Genomic DNA, 17,909 nt, shown 5'->3' with positions numbered 1-17,909 from the left:
CCTTCTATTTGGATAATTGTTGGAACGACCAGGACACTGGTGATATTACATGTAGGTCTTTGAAAGCATGTATTTACTTTAATGGTATTGTTTAAGCGTTGCTTTTCTGTGTTTTCAATAGCAAAGGAGCTCCAGAGATGCTAAATTGGATACTTGGGAACATAAAGCAAACTTGATGTGTTTTTCCACTCCCTATTACAATTTACTCGTCCTTGTCATGATCTCCACAAAGTGGCTTCATCGGGATTTCGAGAATTAGTGATGCCATTCGTCCCTGCAATCCCAGTTTATGAGGATTTGAGAAAAAAAGCTTTTCAAAGAAGTTTTTCAGGTGAATTGAGGTGAGCCCGAGACAGGCGCTGTGGGTTTCGGCGCTCCCCCGCCGCTCACCGTGCATTAGCACGGCGGCAGCGAGGGCTCCGCGCAGCTACCGGCCGAGGAAGCGCCTCCCCGGCCACCCGGCCGTGCCCCGGCGCCCCGCCGTGACCGGGGGGGAGTCCCTCGGCGGCGGAGGGCAGGCCGGGGCGCGGCGGGGCGGTCCCGGCGGGCGGAGCGGGCCGGGGCGGCAGCGAGGGAAGATGGCGGCGGCCGCTGAGGCGGCGGCGCGGGTGCGGCGGCAGGAGCAGGAGCTGCGCTGGCTGATGGCGGAGGTGGGGCGGCTGAAGGAGCCGCGCTGCCCCGGCACCTGCGGCCCCGAGCTGCAGCGGCTGAGGGCCGAGAACGAGAAGCTGCGCTACCGCCTGCTGCACCTGCGCCGCAGCCTGGAGGCCGAGCTGGGTAGGGCGGAGCAGCGGCCGCCGGGCCCCGGGGCGGCGGAGGAGGTAGGGCCGGGGGAGACCCCCGCCGCCATCCCGGCGGTGGGGCGGGCCCGGCCTCTCTCGGCCGTAGGGACCGGGGCGGGCGGGGGCGAGGCGCCGGGCCCCGGCGGGGTTGTCAGGGCTGGGGGCCGCTCGCGGTCTCTCCGCACTCCTCGTGTGGCCCGAGCACCGGGCGGCGCCGCTCCCGGTAGTCCCGAGGGTGGGATAAGTTGTTCGTCAGGCCACGAAAGTTGCTTCTATTGCTCGCTAGCCCGCTTCAGTCTCCCAGGGTCTCGCTGTGGAGATCTTGCCGGTGATGGCTGCAGTACTGAAATTGGGGAAATGGGGTTGAGAAGGTTTTGCTTGGTGAGCAGGTTTGCGCTGTGTCTGCTCAACATCAGAAGGACACAATTTAGATGTGTCATGAGAAGTCTTTCCTCTATACTAAGGACATACCCTACTTGATTGTAATTGCCTTTTAAAGCCCAGTATTGCACTGGTTTGGTTTGTTTCAGTGATTGCTGGGAAAAGTCTTAAAGGCATAGGCATATACTTCGTATTATCACTGTTTTCAGAAAGTCTTCAGTGTAAGTCCAGCTGCCGCAGTGAATCAAAATAAAGAGGAAAAGAAGAAAGGAAATGAGGCTGTGAACCAGGATCGGAATGATGTAAGTGGTTATTTTATGCCACGTAATAATAGAAGAAGGAGTGTTGTTTGGATACGTTCAGAAAAGGTGCTGAAATCTGAAATACTTTGCTGTATCTTGTAATCCCAGATTTTGGGAAGAAGGCTTGCTATAGCATACATATAGAAAAAAAGCATTATCTAAGACCTGCATCTTGCATGTAATTAGTAGGGCTACTTATGCATTCTTAGATCTCTACTTTTTATGTAACAAAAGGATTTGTTACATATTTGTCAGAATACTGTGGTTCCTAAACAAAGTGGTAGTTCACAAATAGTTAAATAGCATGCATTGAGAACTGGAAGAGGATGTTGTCAGCAGTAGTTGTAGTTCAGTATATCTTAATGATTTACCTTATGCTGAACTAAAGGAAACTTCCCACGAATTGTCTTATTTGACTCTGATGCTTTGAATGGACTGGCAGGAGTGAGGGCTTGTTGGACTGATCCAGACTTCTCTAGGGTGTCAGCCAAATACAAATGCTCGGGAAGGAATGTAGGCTGCTTTCTGAGGTCAAACTCACAAAGCTGTTTAGGCCCGGATTGATGAAGGTGCATTGGAAAATTGGAAAGCCACTATGAAATAGTCAGCAAGTTGGATGGGATTATCCTGTGTATAATTATTTACAAATGCTTTACTGCATATCGGTATGAATCCTAGTACAGTGAAATCTGTTCTCAGTGGGAACGTCTAGGGGTGCATAAACACTATAAATCCTTTTATTCTATTTCTTTCACAAATATGTACGTGTATAATGTCATTTATTTGTTACAGGTTCAGTGTGAACCAAGCTTCATAGAAGACAGACTGAAGCTTTATGAAGCACTGAAAAAAGAACATGATGCTTTGCTAGCTTACAGAGTGGCCAACGAGAGCAAACCTATCAAAATTACCCTGACAGATGGAACGATGGCTGAAGGAGAATCTTGGAAAACCACTCCATACCAATTAGCTGTAGGAGTTAGGTAACCTGCAGATTGAAGGAGCTGTACTTTTGCAGTCGTAGATCTGTTACTATCATTTGTCTCTTACCTTGTTGCATAAAATGTATATGTCATGGTCAGTGGATGGTGACTCTCTTAAGTTGGTTTATTTGGAAAGCGTCATCGAAACTTCAGCTTAATGCAGAAGAAATAACTGGCTGAAGTTAGTGTTCTGAATGATGCTTGCTTCCAATTAAAAAATATAACAGTCACTGAGACTGCTAGGAATAATAGAGACATCTGAAGTTTGTAAGCTACCAGATAACAGTGGAAAGTGTTGTTAGGAGCAGTCTTTCCTCCAGATCCCAGGCACTGAAAACCACTGAAGACCTTAAAAGTAGAATAGTGTTTAAGAAGACCAGAGAAACAAAAATTAAAGGTCTTTAGGTGCTATGAGATGTGGGTGGGGTCTCACAGGGTTTAGAAACCTAAGCACTTCTGCAAATCTGAGCCTAAATATTTTGGTCTCTTGTCATCATTTGTGTTTTTTAGTCAAGTGTTGGCTTCAAATGCAGTTATAGCCAAAGTGAATGGTGAATTGTGGGACCTGGATCGTCCACTGGAGGGAGATTGTACTCTGGAGCTGCTTACATTTGATAATGAAGAAGCAAAAGCTGTGAGTAAATACTCACTGGTTTCTCATTGATTGAAGGAACTAATGACATTAAATTGCAGCATTATGCTTTTAAAATCTTGAATTGAAAAAAAAAAATATCCCCCAAATTTTTGGAGTACTGTACTTGTCATAATTTGATAAAGAAATACTAAGTACCTGTAATCTATAGGTGAATAAAATTTTAGTGTTCTCTTCTTCCCTTCTTTTCTACATAAACAGGTTACTTATCAAACAAGATCATACAGAATGTCTTGATTTGCATGCTAATTTTAAATAGTTTGGTGTCTTCGAAGACATGTGTTCTGTGGTTTGACTTCTGTTTGAAGATCAGACACTGAAAGCAACAGTGAGGCTGTCTTATAGTTTTCTGAAAATTGTCCAATATCAGATTTGAGTCATAAATAAAATCTACACCTCCTTGTACCAGCATTGTTTATGAGAAACTTAAGTAGGCGTGTCTTCCTTAATTAAACTATGAATATACTTAGTGACACACACAATATTTTTTTATGGGATTCAGTCTTAAGCCTATGTTTATGCACTAGAATTAGACTTCATTTTGTCAAAAAATTGTTTACGTGATTAAGCTTGTTTGAGGCATTTCAGGAGCCTGTAAAGGCTTTACCTTGTAGCAGTGGCTATGAAGGGGTCTGAATTAGTAGGGACGTAGAAGATAAGACTGGCATTGATCTACCGGGTTGTTGACTGCCCTCTTCTGGCATTTTGGGTAACTTGGTTTACAATCCTATTAATAAATGTAATATATGTGATCAATGGTAACTTAATTGGCTACGTTGCTTTAGATACGGTTAGTATTGCATAGATGCTTAACTGACCAGAAACTAAGTTCTAAATGAACAAGGTACAATAAGTACTAAGGTGATGGAGTAGTGCAGAATTATAATCATCTTTCAGACTGAAATATGATGGGGCTTTGTTGCTACATCTGCCAAATATTAATCATTTGGCATATTTCAAAATGAGAACATAAAATTGTTATACTTCTTACAGACTTTAAACAACATCGACTTCAGTGCATTTCCCATCTGCAGATATACCTCTGTTTCGTTTTTTCTTTTTAGTTACACAATGCCAATGACCCCATGACTTGCTCACCTGACTTTATTTGCAGGTTTATTGGCATTCAAGTGCTCATATTCTTGGAGAGGCCATGGAAGGTTATTTTGGGGGCTGCTTATGCTATGGACCACCAATTGAGAATGGATTTTATTATGACATGTACATGGAAGACAGGTAAAATTTCAGTGTCTGAGAACTTTGATACTCTGTATTGAAGCTCAGTGCTAAAATTATTTTTGCTCAGTCAAGTTTCTGCATGTTAAAAGTAAAATCGTGTATCTAGTATGGTTTAAAACTGACGGGTTAGTTGTCTTCATAGTATAGGTCTGTGTATACATACACATTGAGTGTGTGTGTATGTTTAAATTCAAGAGCAGTGTTCAGACACCTGCTCCTTAAGACTCGCAGTTGTTGAGTGTGGAAAAAATGTGGAGTGTTTGGGTAAAACTTTCTGAAGTTCTGAAATTCCTGGGAGATAACAAGGAGATGGTTTCCTTGAAGAATCATGGGAGTTTGGTTTCAAAGTGCCATAGTCACTTGTAGCAATGGCACGTATGCATGTGGCTCATATAGGTGTTTGCTCTTCTAATCCTTGTGCACAGCTTTACAATTCTGGTTTTTGGCTTGTTTATCTTTCTGCAGTCAGGGAGAATACCGAATCTGCGTTAGCTGATAAACTAGCTCTTGCTAGATGGGTTGAGCCTTTTTTTTCTTCTTTTTTCTGAAATCGTATATACTTTAAGCTACAGATCTTCCAGACATTTAAACATGTCGAAGACTGTTCTAGGAGTGATGGCAGTGGGTTTGTCCAGGGTGATACCATTTGTGTTTCTGAGTTTAGTGTCTGAAAGTACAGCCAATTGTGAGAAACTAAGAAAATACTGTGACAAACCATGAGAACACATCCCATGTTTTTCAGATTCGACTACTAGAAACTGATCACTTAAATGTGAATATCAAAATAATTAATTTATACTTCCTTTGCCTGTGTCTGTTTGTTTAGAGGTGTATCTAGTATGGAATTCCCACTACTAGAGAACCGCTGTAAAAATATCATAAAAGAGAAGCAGGCTTTTGAAAGGCTGGAAGTCAAAAAGGAGATCCTCTTAGACATGTTTAAGGTAAATCGTTGGAGTAGCTGCGATTCTAGTACAATGGTCTTTTAAAATGTAACTTTTATAAAATAATGCACGTGACTCATTCATCAGAACACTACCTTTCTAGGAAAACAAAGAAAAAGAATAGCATCCTTTTTCCCCCTTTCCATAACCCTCTCCAAGTGTTCAGGATGTTTTCAGACAATAATAAAAACAATTTCTGATTACACAAAACCACCTCGAGCTCAATGAGATGACAAAGAAATTATACGAAAGGCACAAGTTCAATCCGTCTCACTTGCAGAGACAAGTAAAAAAAGCTTCTGTCCTCTAGTCCTCTGTTTTATACAGTGAATATTACAGTCTCACTGTACGGTGTTTTAATTGCCTTTCAAAAGTACTTTGAGGTGTTCAGGTGGTAATCACTATGCTTAACATACCCTCAGGGAAAATAAGATATTTTTGTCTCTTTCCCCTCTTGTTTTATAACTCGTCTGAAAGGATGTTGAACTTCTGCGTAGATATATGTGTTCATGTGACTTTTTAGTTGTGTGACTGATGTGTTTGCACTATTGATATATACTTTTAAAATAGAATTTTATTAGCCATTTTATTGATGGTTCTGACTTCTCATGTTTCCCCACATAGTATAACAAGTTTAAGTGTCGAATCCTTAACGAGAAGGTGAACACACCAACTACCACAATATACAGGTAAACAAAATCAAGCTAAAAAGTATTATGAAGTATTTCTATAATTAGGTATACTTCATTTAAATTGAGAGGAGAATAATAATTTTTTTATTCTAACTTCTGAATACTTGTCTGATTGGGACTTAAGTTTGCAATTTAATGTTGCTATTTATGTAAAATCAGACCTTTTCTTTCTCTGCTGGGACAGATTAGGTCTCAATTTGTGGACAAATGGCAAATCCACTTTTCACTCATTCCCCCTGCTTTCAGTGAACGGATTAATATAAGTTCCCACTCGTGACACTGAATTGCTGGATAATGGGTAAAGCTAACTCTTAGTTGACTGGGTTGAGGTTCTTGTTCATTGAATTGCCAGGGATAAAACTAGTTAATTGAAAAATGGCAAAAACATTTTTTTTCTGTTTGATGTGCATAGTTTGAAATTTCCTGGACAACATTAACAAAGATTATATATGGAACTATATGAATTGCTGAGCGTATTATGATGCTCTTGATAATGGATCAAGTGTGTTGAGTATTTACTGAGTGAATATTCTGCTTCAGGTAGTGTTGGAGTGTTTTGAAATAAACACTTTTTTCTTTTGCTGTATAGATGTGGTCCACTGATTGATCTGTGCAGGGGTCCACATGTGAGACACACTGGAAAAATTAAAGCCCTTAAAATATTTAAGGTAAATTTAAATTAGCTGTACATTAAAACTTAACTAAACTATGGATCACTTGATTTATTTAGGTATTTATTTCTCCTGAAGTGATTATGCCAGTGTCCTTTGTATTGTTTCTTTGCTTACTCTGAAAACAGTCCATCAGTTCCTTTCATGCTCCCATCGTACAAGTAGAACTACAGCCTTTCATCGTTCATTTGCTTCTAAGGTTTACCACTTCTTGACCATCCCAATATAGTACATCAGTGAAAGTAAACAGCATCTTTTTTTTTATCAGAGCGTCAGTGCGGTAACATGCATGCTTAGGCGATAATGAAGAGTACTGCAAAAATAAGCTAGTAGTGACTAGATTAGCTGTGGAACCGATTACAGAAGCAGAGAAGCGCGATGCCTGAGCTAATGTGGTAGTCCTGTGCTAGCATCTCCAACCAGCATTGCACTTTGTAGTATTAGTGTGAGTCTGTACTAGCTGTCACATCTGTCTACTAGCTGTCACATCTGTGTGCGGTGTGTGTGCATGCTCTATTCTGCAGTAAATGAACGTCCAAGATGTTCATTGGGTCAGAAAATAGTATTTTGTCCTTGTAAGAAGGTATCTTTCAGGAACAGGAGGTAAAGTGGACACTGGCAGATCTGCAAGTGCTGCTGTTTAAAAATGACATTGCTTATAGGAAAGCCAGAGACGGTGTTTGCAGATACCTCTTGTTATGATGTAGTTTAAGTTAGTCGCAGATGCTAATTTTGGTAACCTGATTAGTCTGACCTCAGTGGAACATTCATCATAGTTGCCTTTGCTGGCTTCCTAACTGAAGTTTATAGAACTCTGAGCTTCAGGGATTAAGCGTTAGATTGTCAAAACAGCTGGGATTTAACTGTGAGAGCGAGTTAGTTTTGTTTTTGTCTTTCGTGTTTTCTTACTGCATCATTTTGAACGTATATCTTCTTTTTTAGAAGATACAATGCGAGATAATAAAACGTGCCATGATGACAGTTGAAACAACGTACCTAAGTAGAATAAAAGTATGGCTTGACCAGCCACTTTCGCTTACATGTTCTGTGTTAATATGCTGATTAAAGGCAGTGCGAGTATCTTTGTATTACAAACAAATGCTGGATGACTGCATATAATTCTTTTCCCAAGGAAAAAAAAATCATAACACTTGAATGCATTAGCATTTATTTCTCCTTTCCCTGAGATTATATAATATTATCTTAAAGTACGGGTTTTTCTGCATCAGAATTCCTCTACGTATTGGGAAGGAAAATCTGACATGGAAACTCTGCAGAGAATATATGGAATATCCTTTCCTGATAACAAAATGATGAAGGAATGGGAAAAATTCCAGGAAGAAGCCAGAAACCGGGACCATAGGAAAATTGGAAAGGTACAGTGTTTCACAGTCTACTTCTCCTTTATGCTTCTGTAATAAAATTCACTGTCTTGCTGTTTTTTTCCATTTTTTGACAGTTTGAATGGGACCCAGGTCTCTGAATTTCTTGGTGTCAGTTGCATTTTAAAATTTTAATTCTACAAAAATTGTATAAATAATATGATTTGATCACTCTTTATTATAGGCATAAATACAGGCTTGGAGCAACCTTTTCTAGTGGAAGGTGTCCCTCCCCATGGCAAGGGGTTGGAACTAGATGATCTTTTAAGGTTCCTTCCAACCCCAAACCATTCTATGATAAATAAGGTAATAGTTAAGTGTATTTACGTGCAGTACTTCAGCTGTTGTTTTGAATATTGTTATACATTCCTCCACTGGATTTAAATGAACAGATTTAATCTTAAATTGAGTGTAAGTTGGAAGACATTAGATTGACACAGACAAGGACTGTGACCTGATGGTGGTCATGTTGGCATGCAGTCTCCCAATTGTTGTCACCTTTGCTGTAGTTTTGTAGAGAAGATGCAGTTACAGGGAGGGTATTTGAGAGAGGATAACAAGTGGCTTTGTGGATGTTTAAAGGCATAATGGGCAGTACAGGTGAAAGCAGGGGGGCGTTTATTTGAAAAACTCATGTGTGAGTGAAGGTCATGGCTGGTTAGCCAAGAGGCACGAACCTCTCACTTACTGGCAGACGTGAAAGAAGAAACTGTGAAGGGCCTTCATAAGCAAAGATGAACAGCTGAGGGTAACTCAGAAGAGGAAGAACCACTGAGGAATTTACAGAAAATGGAGACAAAGGGAAGAAGTAGAAAAATTATCTTTACAGAAGTGTTCATGCTTATTTCTGTTAACTTATTAAGATTTGAATATTTGTTGAGTATTTGATGATTACTCCTATGTTTTTTTAAAAACAAATTATCTAGTATCAATCAAACAATGTTATTACAAACTTCTAAGAGTAAGAATTATAGATAAACTAGCTACTGTTGTTGACAACTTGTAGACTTCTGGAAGTCATCTTGCTATAATAATTCATTTTTGTGAACAAAGTCTCAACATATGTGAAATAGTCTTTTTCTGCCATTCTGCAGTTATATCTGAAGTGGTGTTACAGCATTCTCTTTTTAATTTACCTAGGAGCAAGAACTCTTCTTCTTTCATGACTTGAGTCCTGGAAGCTGCTTTTTCCTCCCCAGAGGTGCCTTTCTTTATAACACGCTTGTGGATTTCATACGAGTGAGTGTAAACTAACGTAGCTCCTAACAACTTAATATAGGTTGTTGATCTTCAGTGATAGGCCATTCATAGCACTGAGCTATCCTCACAAAGTGAAACATCTATGTATGTAAACATATACCACATTCTCACTGTGGTTATACAGATCCAACCTTTTTGAAACCAGGGCAGAGTAAAGCTTTGACATGTGCCCGTTCCTGTCCTGTAAAACCTACATGTGCAGTAGTCCTTCAGTCTGCCATTAAATTGCCATCACAAGAACACCGTTAAAAAGAATCAGGCTTTTGCTTGTCAAAAGCTCTATTACCTTTTAAATGTTGAATTCTTTTATAGGAGGAATATCACAGGCGTAATTTTACTGAAGTTGTATCCCCAAACATCTTCAACAGTAAACTCTGGGAGGCTTCAGGACACTGGCAGCACTATAGTGAAAATATGTTCTCTTTTGAGATTGAGAAGGAAACTTTTGCCCTTAAACCGATGAATTGTCCGGGACACTGGTTTGTACTCTCAAATGAAAACCTCCTTATTTTACTATATTTATACTTTGTGGGGCTGGGGGGGGGGGGGGGTGGAAGCAGTATTACTACACGTTATCATGTATGCTTACAATAGACTACTAAGCACCTAGCGTGTCTAGAGAGCTCCCCTGATAGTGTCCCAAAGCAGACCAAATACAGTTCTTGTAGGAGAATCTTTCAGTAAGTCTGCACTAAACAAGGTTTGTGCATGCTAAACTAGCCTGTATCACTAGTAAATACAAATCCTGTTGGGTAGAGATAGACATCAGATGTGGTGTACCAAAAGAAGGTACAGATGAACCAGTCTTGATCGTTAGTCTCATGGTGTTTTTTCTAGGTGGTATTTAGCAATACGTTCCCAAGTGCTGCACTTCTGTTTGACTACCTTTTAGGATGCAGACAATCTGAATGAATAAATACTTAAAAATGTGATTACTGTCTCTACTGATCTTGTTTTAGTTTCTGTGTTGCCTTAAATCTTCTATAAGAAGGGTAAAAGGAGGGTTCTTTCCTGTTCCTTCTAGCTTGATGTTTGCCCATCGTCCACGATCATGGAGGGAAATGCCTCTTAGACTTGCAGATTTCGGAGTTCTTCACCGAAATGAACTCTCTGGGACTTTAAGTGGCTTGACTCGCGTAAGGCGCTTTCAACAAGATGATGCTCACATCTTTTGCACAATAGAACAGGTGAAAAAAAACAAAAAAACAACAACAACCACCCCACCACCAGTCAACCAAAGAAAAAGAACCCTTTCCCCTCCCCTCACAGTCCAAACCAACATTAAATAAGAAAAATATCCCCTAACTATTTTAACTTTACCTTCTTCTGTTGTGTTACTTTGTAGCGTAATGCTGCATTTGATGGGTTCTTTGGATAGGTTTAGGTGCTTCCTTTTCAGTCATCTGGTATTCCCAATTTCTTAGCCTCCTGCAATATTGCTTAAGTCAATAGTCCATTGAACTTAGCTTCTCTGTTACAATTTTCTCAAATAGCAGTGACATAATTTGTGTTATTTATTTTTTTCTTTGAAATTAAAAAATACTTATATCAAAAGAAAAAAATGTTATTTGAGGGATGTTATTGATTGTGAATTATGTAATAAGATTTTCTGTATAGGATTTTCCTCTTTAGAAAGATCCATTGGGCATCAAATCCCCAAAGGTAAAATCTTTTGTATCTCCCATCTCCCCCTGCAACGAAAAAAAGCTGTTGACGACCTTCTGTTTTCCATATTAGTGCTGAATAAATACTTTTGTTTTGTCAGTAATGCCATAGATTCTAATGGAGCCATGTGAATAAATTCATGTAATTTTGTGGAGTCTGACTCATGCAATTTGGCTCCAGAAGCCCAGGCTTAACAAGAATATTATTTTTCTTGCCATGCTTTGAAGCCTCACCACTGCAGTTCTCTCTTCACCCATTACCTAGACTTGGGTTTGTAGGATGTCATTTTCATGTGATTGATTTTTTTAAAAATCTAATATACTCTTATATTCTGATTATGAGGAATTCAGTATATCCAATTACATTTTTATCTAAGTAAATTTTAATTAATATCTTTTGTTTATGTTTAAGATTGAAGAAGAAATTAAGGGCTGTCTTGATTTCTTGAAGTCAGTGTATGCCGTCTTTGGTTTTTCCTTTCAACTACATCTCTCTACAAGACCAGAAAATTATCTAGGAGAGTTAGAGATGTGGGATCGTGCAGAAAAGGTAATTAATTTAAAAGCAAACAAACCTTTAATATTTGTGTTTGCAAAGGTGGATATTTAACTAAGTTCTTCCATGTTAACAGTGAAATTGCCTAAATCAGATGCTAAACATGGTCCTTAGTGGAAATGCCTGTTGAAAAATGTCACATTAAATGTGAATTTTCTGTATAAGATGAGAACTTTCTGTTTCTTACTTAGCTCCTTATCTTGAACTGAGTTGATTTTTCTTATTAATCTCTCTTTCCGATTAATCACAACATTTTTACAAGGAACTACTCTTATTTGAGGATTATTTACCATAAATGACTAAATGCTTGAACAATAAGAGTCATGCTGCCTGTTGACTTACTTTGTATTTCAAAGGCAAATGCTTTGACTTAAGAGTAATGAAAGGCCCTGCTATACCTTTTTTTAATTATTATCTCATTGTTATGATTAGCAACTTCAAAACAGCTTGAATAACTTCGGAGTGCAATGGAATTTGAATCCAGGAGATGGAGCATTTTATGGTCCTAAGGTTAGTGAATCGGGATTTTAATACAGCTTTGGGATGGACAAGAGTACAGGCAAACTATATTTAATAACTGTGTTATTTTGCTTTACAGATTGATATCAAAATCAAAGATGCTATTGGCAGGTACCATCAATGTGCTACTATTCAACTTGACTTCCAGCTACCTATTCGGTTTAATCTTACTTACGTTGGGTGAGTGGTTAAGATGAGTATTTTCCTCTTTTAATTTAAATAATTAAAAAAAAGATTACTTTCGTTATCTGTAACTCCCATTAAACTGAGGTGTATTAATGCTCTGTTGCTCGCTTACCAAATGATTACCCTATCAGCAGCCTTGTTAGGAGGGAAGATGTCCCTGGTGAGTAGAGAACTGACTCATGAACTTGAAGATACTTCCTCACTGTAATGAGAGGTCACTTTAATTGTAAATAATACGGATTGCAGGAAAATGTAATGATCTGTCTTGTCTGCCAGTTCTGAAGACAACTGATCATACATAATGCTAAAGAAAACTCTAAGTCAGTTTTCACTTCCAGCCCGGTCACTGTGTCTCCTTTGAAGACATTGCATACAAATTCAAACATTTCTTAAGGAGCTAGTATATTTGTAATAAGTACCTCATTCTTTTTATCAGATAAAGTTAGTTAACTTTGAACATAAACCAAATGCGAGCAGTTTTTAATGAAAATCTCACTTTGGCTTCAGGCTAGGAAGAGGGAGGGGTATTGATCCACTGAGTGAACTAATGTTGTTGACTTGAACACATGTTTTCTGGGTGGTTTTTCTTACTGGTTTTCTCTTTTGTCCTGCTGCATGTTCTACAGTAGATACCATAACTCTTTGGTAGGTGATAATACTACTATGAACAGCAACTTGCTTGTTTTTTACACAGAGGATTGTAATTTAAGGTAAGAAATGAACAGTAAGGGCAGGTGAGATCCTGTGCAGCAAAATAAAAGCAAGACATCGTGGAAAAGAAAGAATGAGGAAGAACATCAAATACTAAACTACACAGAAATGGAGCTGAGTCAGTTCAGTATCTTCTCAGACTCTAGGAGTTTGTGCCTATGCCACTAGCTACAGGCATGATTATTTTAAGTCACTATGATTAGTCAGTATTCCTTCAAAAGCCCAGGTGACTTAAAGAAAGTACATGTTTATTAAAAGTGATAGATTTTGCCTAATTATAAATAACTGCATTTTGTCTTTTCATGAAAAGTAGAATCAAAAGTATTAGTAGGATTATCTGTATGTGAGCTAAGAGAATTATTTTTTTTTAAACTTTACTTATTCTTTTTCAGTAAGGATGGCGATGATAAGAAAAGGCCAGTGATTATTCACAGAGCTATTTTGGGATCTGTGGAGAGAATGATAGCTATTCTAGCAGAAAATTATGGAGGAAAATGGTATGTGACACAAATGCAGCTCTAAGAAATGTGTAACAATGTAGAAAATACCTCTTTAATGTCTCATGTATTATAATGCAAAATAATATCCCTAGAATTTTCTCGGAATTAGTAGGTAAGATTACAAGAAGAGAGAGTCTGATTTTATGGTCTGAGTTGTATGATACGCTTACGTTAATAGTTCATTATTAGAAATTCAAGTTCATGAGATTGCCGGAAAAATTACACGATAAAGCAGAAATAAGAATTGTAATTGAATGTATATGTGCTGCATTATTCCTTTTCCTCTTTTCTTAAAAATCATGCTGTTGTACTGGGAAGATGTTAGACATATAAAGCAATTATTTATACAGGCATGAATTAGTCTTAATACATGAAATATTTTTTTTAACCTGTAAGATGTGTTGTTTCATCTTGAATAGGCTCTGAAGATATTTCTTCGTTAATGTATTTAAGGAAGAGTTAATTCTTACTTTCCGTCACCTGTCTGACTGTCCACATTTCACTATCAAGTTATAAATAAAAGTGGAAATTATGCAAAAAAATAAAACTCTGTTTAAAATTGTGAAATCAGCTAGGAAGTGAACAGAAGATCAAAGTTCTGCATATGGCATTTTACTAGAATCAATCTATTTGTTCTTTTATGTGAACTTAGGAAGATAACATATTATCCAACATCCTTAGCTAATGTAAATACTTTTTATAAACTAAATAAATTATTATTGGGGAACATGACTGTGGATATGAATGCAAATGTAAAATGTACCTTATCTCCTATTTTTCTTGTCCTGCTTGCCAGGCCGTTCTGGCTGTCTCCACGGCAGGTCATGGTTGTGCCTGTGGGACCTGCTTCTGAAGAGTACGCCCGGCAGGTGAGAGCAGGGCCTGCCTTTCTAGAGTAGCAAGCAGTTCTAATAGCTCCTAATAAAGAATGAATGCTTTAGTAATTTTGGAGACATATTTGGAGGGGAGAGGTAAATTTTTCCATCTAGTCTAAAATTTGTATAAGCCTGAGAAAGGGATATGTAACTTTTAAGTGTTTTGCGTTCTGGTATTATGTACATACTTCAGTAATTATTAAAGGAAGAAACATTCTGGAGGCCAGACTAATGTTTTGCCATGCTAGCTAATGCTTTGTTACAGGATTATCTGCCTAAAGTAGGGGCAGAGACGGTTTTTCCCATTTCCCAGCACATGTATACTCGTGACTACATTTCATTTGACCATGGTTGTTTTTACCCCTCTCCCCTGCTTTTCTTTTAATGCATGCATTAAATGGGTTCGTTCCTTCTCCTCTTTCTCCTTTCTCAGACTGAGGAAACATTTTTGACACTCCGCAGTGCAGCTGTCTGAGGGGAGCAGCAAATATTTGATACGGAGGTTACCTCCTGTTGTCTTCCAGCTGGAGTCCTGCTAAACCCTTAAGTGTGTGTGTGGTTTTCTTCAAATCGCTTCATTGACTTCCTTACAACAATTCACAAGAGCAAAATTATGCACATACATGAATTAATTATTGGAAGAAATCAGGGATTACAGCATGTACAAATTTATGTTGTAGAATATATACTCTAATATTATGTGGGTTTGTTTTGGGTTTTTTGTAGGTTTGCAGCGAATTTTTTGAAGCAGGATTTATGTCAGATGTGGATCTAGATCAAAGTTGCACATTAAACAAGAAAATTAGAAATGCACAGCTGGCCCAGTATAACTTCATCTTAGGTAATTGCACGAGCTTACGTTTCTGAATATCATCTAAGTTTTAATGTTGGGCATGTAGTTTGCCCAGACTCTGATTTTGTAATGTAGGTAGTCAGTTTAATATTGTTTGTGATCTATCTTGCAGTGGTTGGAGAAAAGGAGAAAGCAAATAATGCTGTCAACGTGCGAACAAGAGATAACAAAGTTCATGGGGAGATTTCAGTCTCTTCTGCTATTGAGAAACTCAAGAAATTTAAGAGTTCACATATTGCAAATGCGGAAGAAGAATTCTGATGCTGCTGTTAGGAAAAAAATAATAATATTAGCTGCCCATGTGAAATGGTGTTTCTTTCCTTGTGTACAGCAGTAATGCTTATCTGAGAGGATTTTCAGTTAATGGATATACAAAATAAGCAAATGTAGCAACGTTGGTGCTCCAGGAATAGCATGAGAGGACAGATGCAGCTGCCAACTCCTTTGACAATCCCATGGGATCCCAATCTGCGCCAGTCACACAATGCTTATTTTAGGAGTCTTATGCCTCTGCTAAAATACGTTGGTTTTGCTGTGGAAATAAATCAGGGCTGCCCGAAGCCAAGGATCAGGAGGCCGGGATGTGTGCTGGGCTGCCTCGGTCACGTCACAGTTGCCCAGATGACGTGAGCTGGGCAGCGGGTGTGTGCATCAGCAGTGTTTTGGGTTAGGTTTTGTTCTAACTCCAGATCATATAAATTTTTTTTTTTTTTTTGCGGGGGGGGATGGGGGGGGGGCGGCAGGGAGAATAGCTTGATTCTGCCTGAATTTGTGGCAGGCTACAAATACATTGGTGTCTTTGTTGGAAACCTGGGTGAAACGTGGCGCGGATTGAGCTGGTGTGATAATTGGTTGCTGTAAAGCTAATTGCCAAGAATGAAGTTGAGTTCCTCGCTGTACCTGTGTGTGCAAAGTGTTTGTGGGTTTTTTCCTGTGTTTGCTGTTGATTTGGCTTTTTTTCTAAAACAAGCCTTTGAAGAGGCTTCCCCATGTGTAATTTATGGCTGTATTTGCTTGGGATACTGAGAATGCTGAAAAGGTGTGGATGACAGTTTTAATTCTAAAACACAGCATGTTGGAATTTAAACTGGCCATATTTATCTGACTTGCCTTATAAATGATTTTAAAGTTACTGTTGCAGGCAGTTGAATCTGATTTTTTTGCAGAGATGAATTTTTATCACAACTACTTTTTCACTTTTATATGCAGTTTTTTAGTTACAAGGCTTAAATAGCATTAAATATATTACTCAATTATCTAAGCTATACAGCTGTAGTTGTTGTGATTTAAATATCACTGAAGCAGAAAGTATGATTTCATGCATAAATGTTATAAAAATTCAAAGCTAGTGTTTTACTTCTGACTGGGACTTGCATAGTCTTGGGCTCAATAGCCCTGTTTTTGGTTTTGTATTAGTTTTGGTTTGTGTATATCCCCCACTTTTAAAAGAAAAGGAAAAAAGAAGGGGGGGGAGAATCACAGAATCTTAGTGGTTGGAAGGGACCTCTGAGATCATTGAGTCCAACCACATAAAAAAAAAAAAAAAACCACACAAAAAAAAAAACCAACACACCACACCAAAACAAAAAAAAAAAAGCACCCACCTACTAAACTCCACACCCACAACCCCACACCCAACACCCCACCACAAACCAATAATCTTGGGCACTAGAGCATGCCCTGAAGAGCCATGTCTACACGTTTCTTAAATACCTCCAGGGATGGTGACTCCACCACCTCCCTGGGCAGGCTGTTCCAGTGCCTGACCACGTTTTCAGTAAAGTAATTCTCCCTAATATCTAATCTAAATCTCCCTTGCCGCAGCTTCAGACCATTTCCTCTGGTCCTGTCATTATTCACCTGGGAGAAGAGGCCAACCCCTGCCTCTCTACAGTTTCCTTTCAGGTAGTTGTAGAGGGCAATGAGGTCTCCCCTCAGCCTCCTCTTCTCCAACCTAAACATGCCCAGTTCCCTCAGCCTCACCTCATAGGACTTGTTCCCCAGACCCCTCACCAGCTTGGTGGCTCTCCTCTGGACGTGCTCCAGCACTTCAATGTCTTTCCTGTAGTGAGGGGCCCAAAACTGAACACAGTACTTGAGGTGAGGCCTCACCAGTGCCCAGTACAGAGGCACGATGACTTCCCTACTCCTGCTGGCCACGCTATTCCTGATACAGGCCAGGATGCTGTTGGCCTTCTTGGCCACCTGGGCACACTGCTGGCTCATGTTAAGCCGGCTGTCCACTAACACTCCCAGGTCCTTTTCTGCTGGGCAGCTCTCCAGCCACTCAGCCCCAAGCCTGTAGCGTTGCCCAGGGTTGTTGTGGCCAAAATGCAGGACCCGGCACTTGGCCTTATTAAACCTCATCCCATTGGCCTTGGCCCATTGATCCAACCTGTCTAGATCCCTCTGTAAAGCCTTGCGACCCTCAAGCAGATCGACACTCCCACCTAGTTTGGTGTCATCCGCAAACTTACTGAGGGTGCATTCAATCCCCTTGTCTAGATCATCAATAAAGATATTGAACAAGACTGGCTCCAAAACTGAGCCCTGAGGAACACCACTGATGACCGGCCGCCAACCAGATTTTGCTCCATTAATCACAACTCACTGGGCACAGCCATCCAGCCAGTTTTTTATCCAGCGGAGGGTACACTTGTCTATGTCATGATTGTCCAGTTTCTCCAAGAGAATGCTGTGGGGGACGGTGTCGAAGGCCTTACCAAAGTCCAGGTAGACAACATCCACAGCCTTCCC

The 17,909-nt window shown here is 39.5% G+C and overlaps 1 protein-coding gene across 1 annotated transcript; it reads left to right on the top strand.

Annotated features, from left to right (window-relative positions):
- The first annotated feature begins 552 nt into the window (after positions 1-552).
- Positions 553-16,407, top strand: TARS3 (threonyl-tRNA synthetase 3). The gene is made up of 19 exons (XM_054214854.1): positions 553-821; positions 1,373-1,465; positions 2,258-2,448; positions 2,959-3,082; positions 4,215-4,336; positions 5,166-5,283; positions 5,908-5,972; positions 6,565-6,643; positions 7,876-8,022; positions 9,169-9,267; positions 9,601-9,767; positions 10,313-10,475; positions 11,365-11,502; positions 11,941-12,018; positions 12,107-12,207; positions 13,317-13,421; positions 14,221-14,293; positions 15,026-15,140; positions 15,265-16,407. The coding sequence occupies exons 1-19, from the start codon at positions 579-581 to the stop codon at positions 15,411-15,413; spliced, it is 2,370 nt and encodes a 789-aa protein (XP_054070829.1). The 5' UTR covers positions 553-578; the 3' UTR covers positions 15,414-16,407.
- The last annotated feature ends 1,502 nt before the right edge of the window (positions 16,408-17,909 follow it).

This window comes from Rissa tridactyla, chromosome 9 (genome assembly GCF_028500815.1).
Source record: "Rissa tridactyla isolate bRisTri1 chromosome 9, bRisTri1.patW.cur.20221130, whole genome shotgun sequence".
Taxonomy (NCBI): Eukaryota; Metazoa; Chordata; class Aves; order Charadriiformes; family Laridae; genus Rissa; species Rissa tridactyla.
This window is presented reverse-complemented; position numbering and strand designations above follow the sequence as displayed.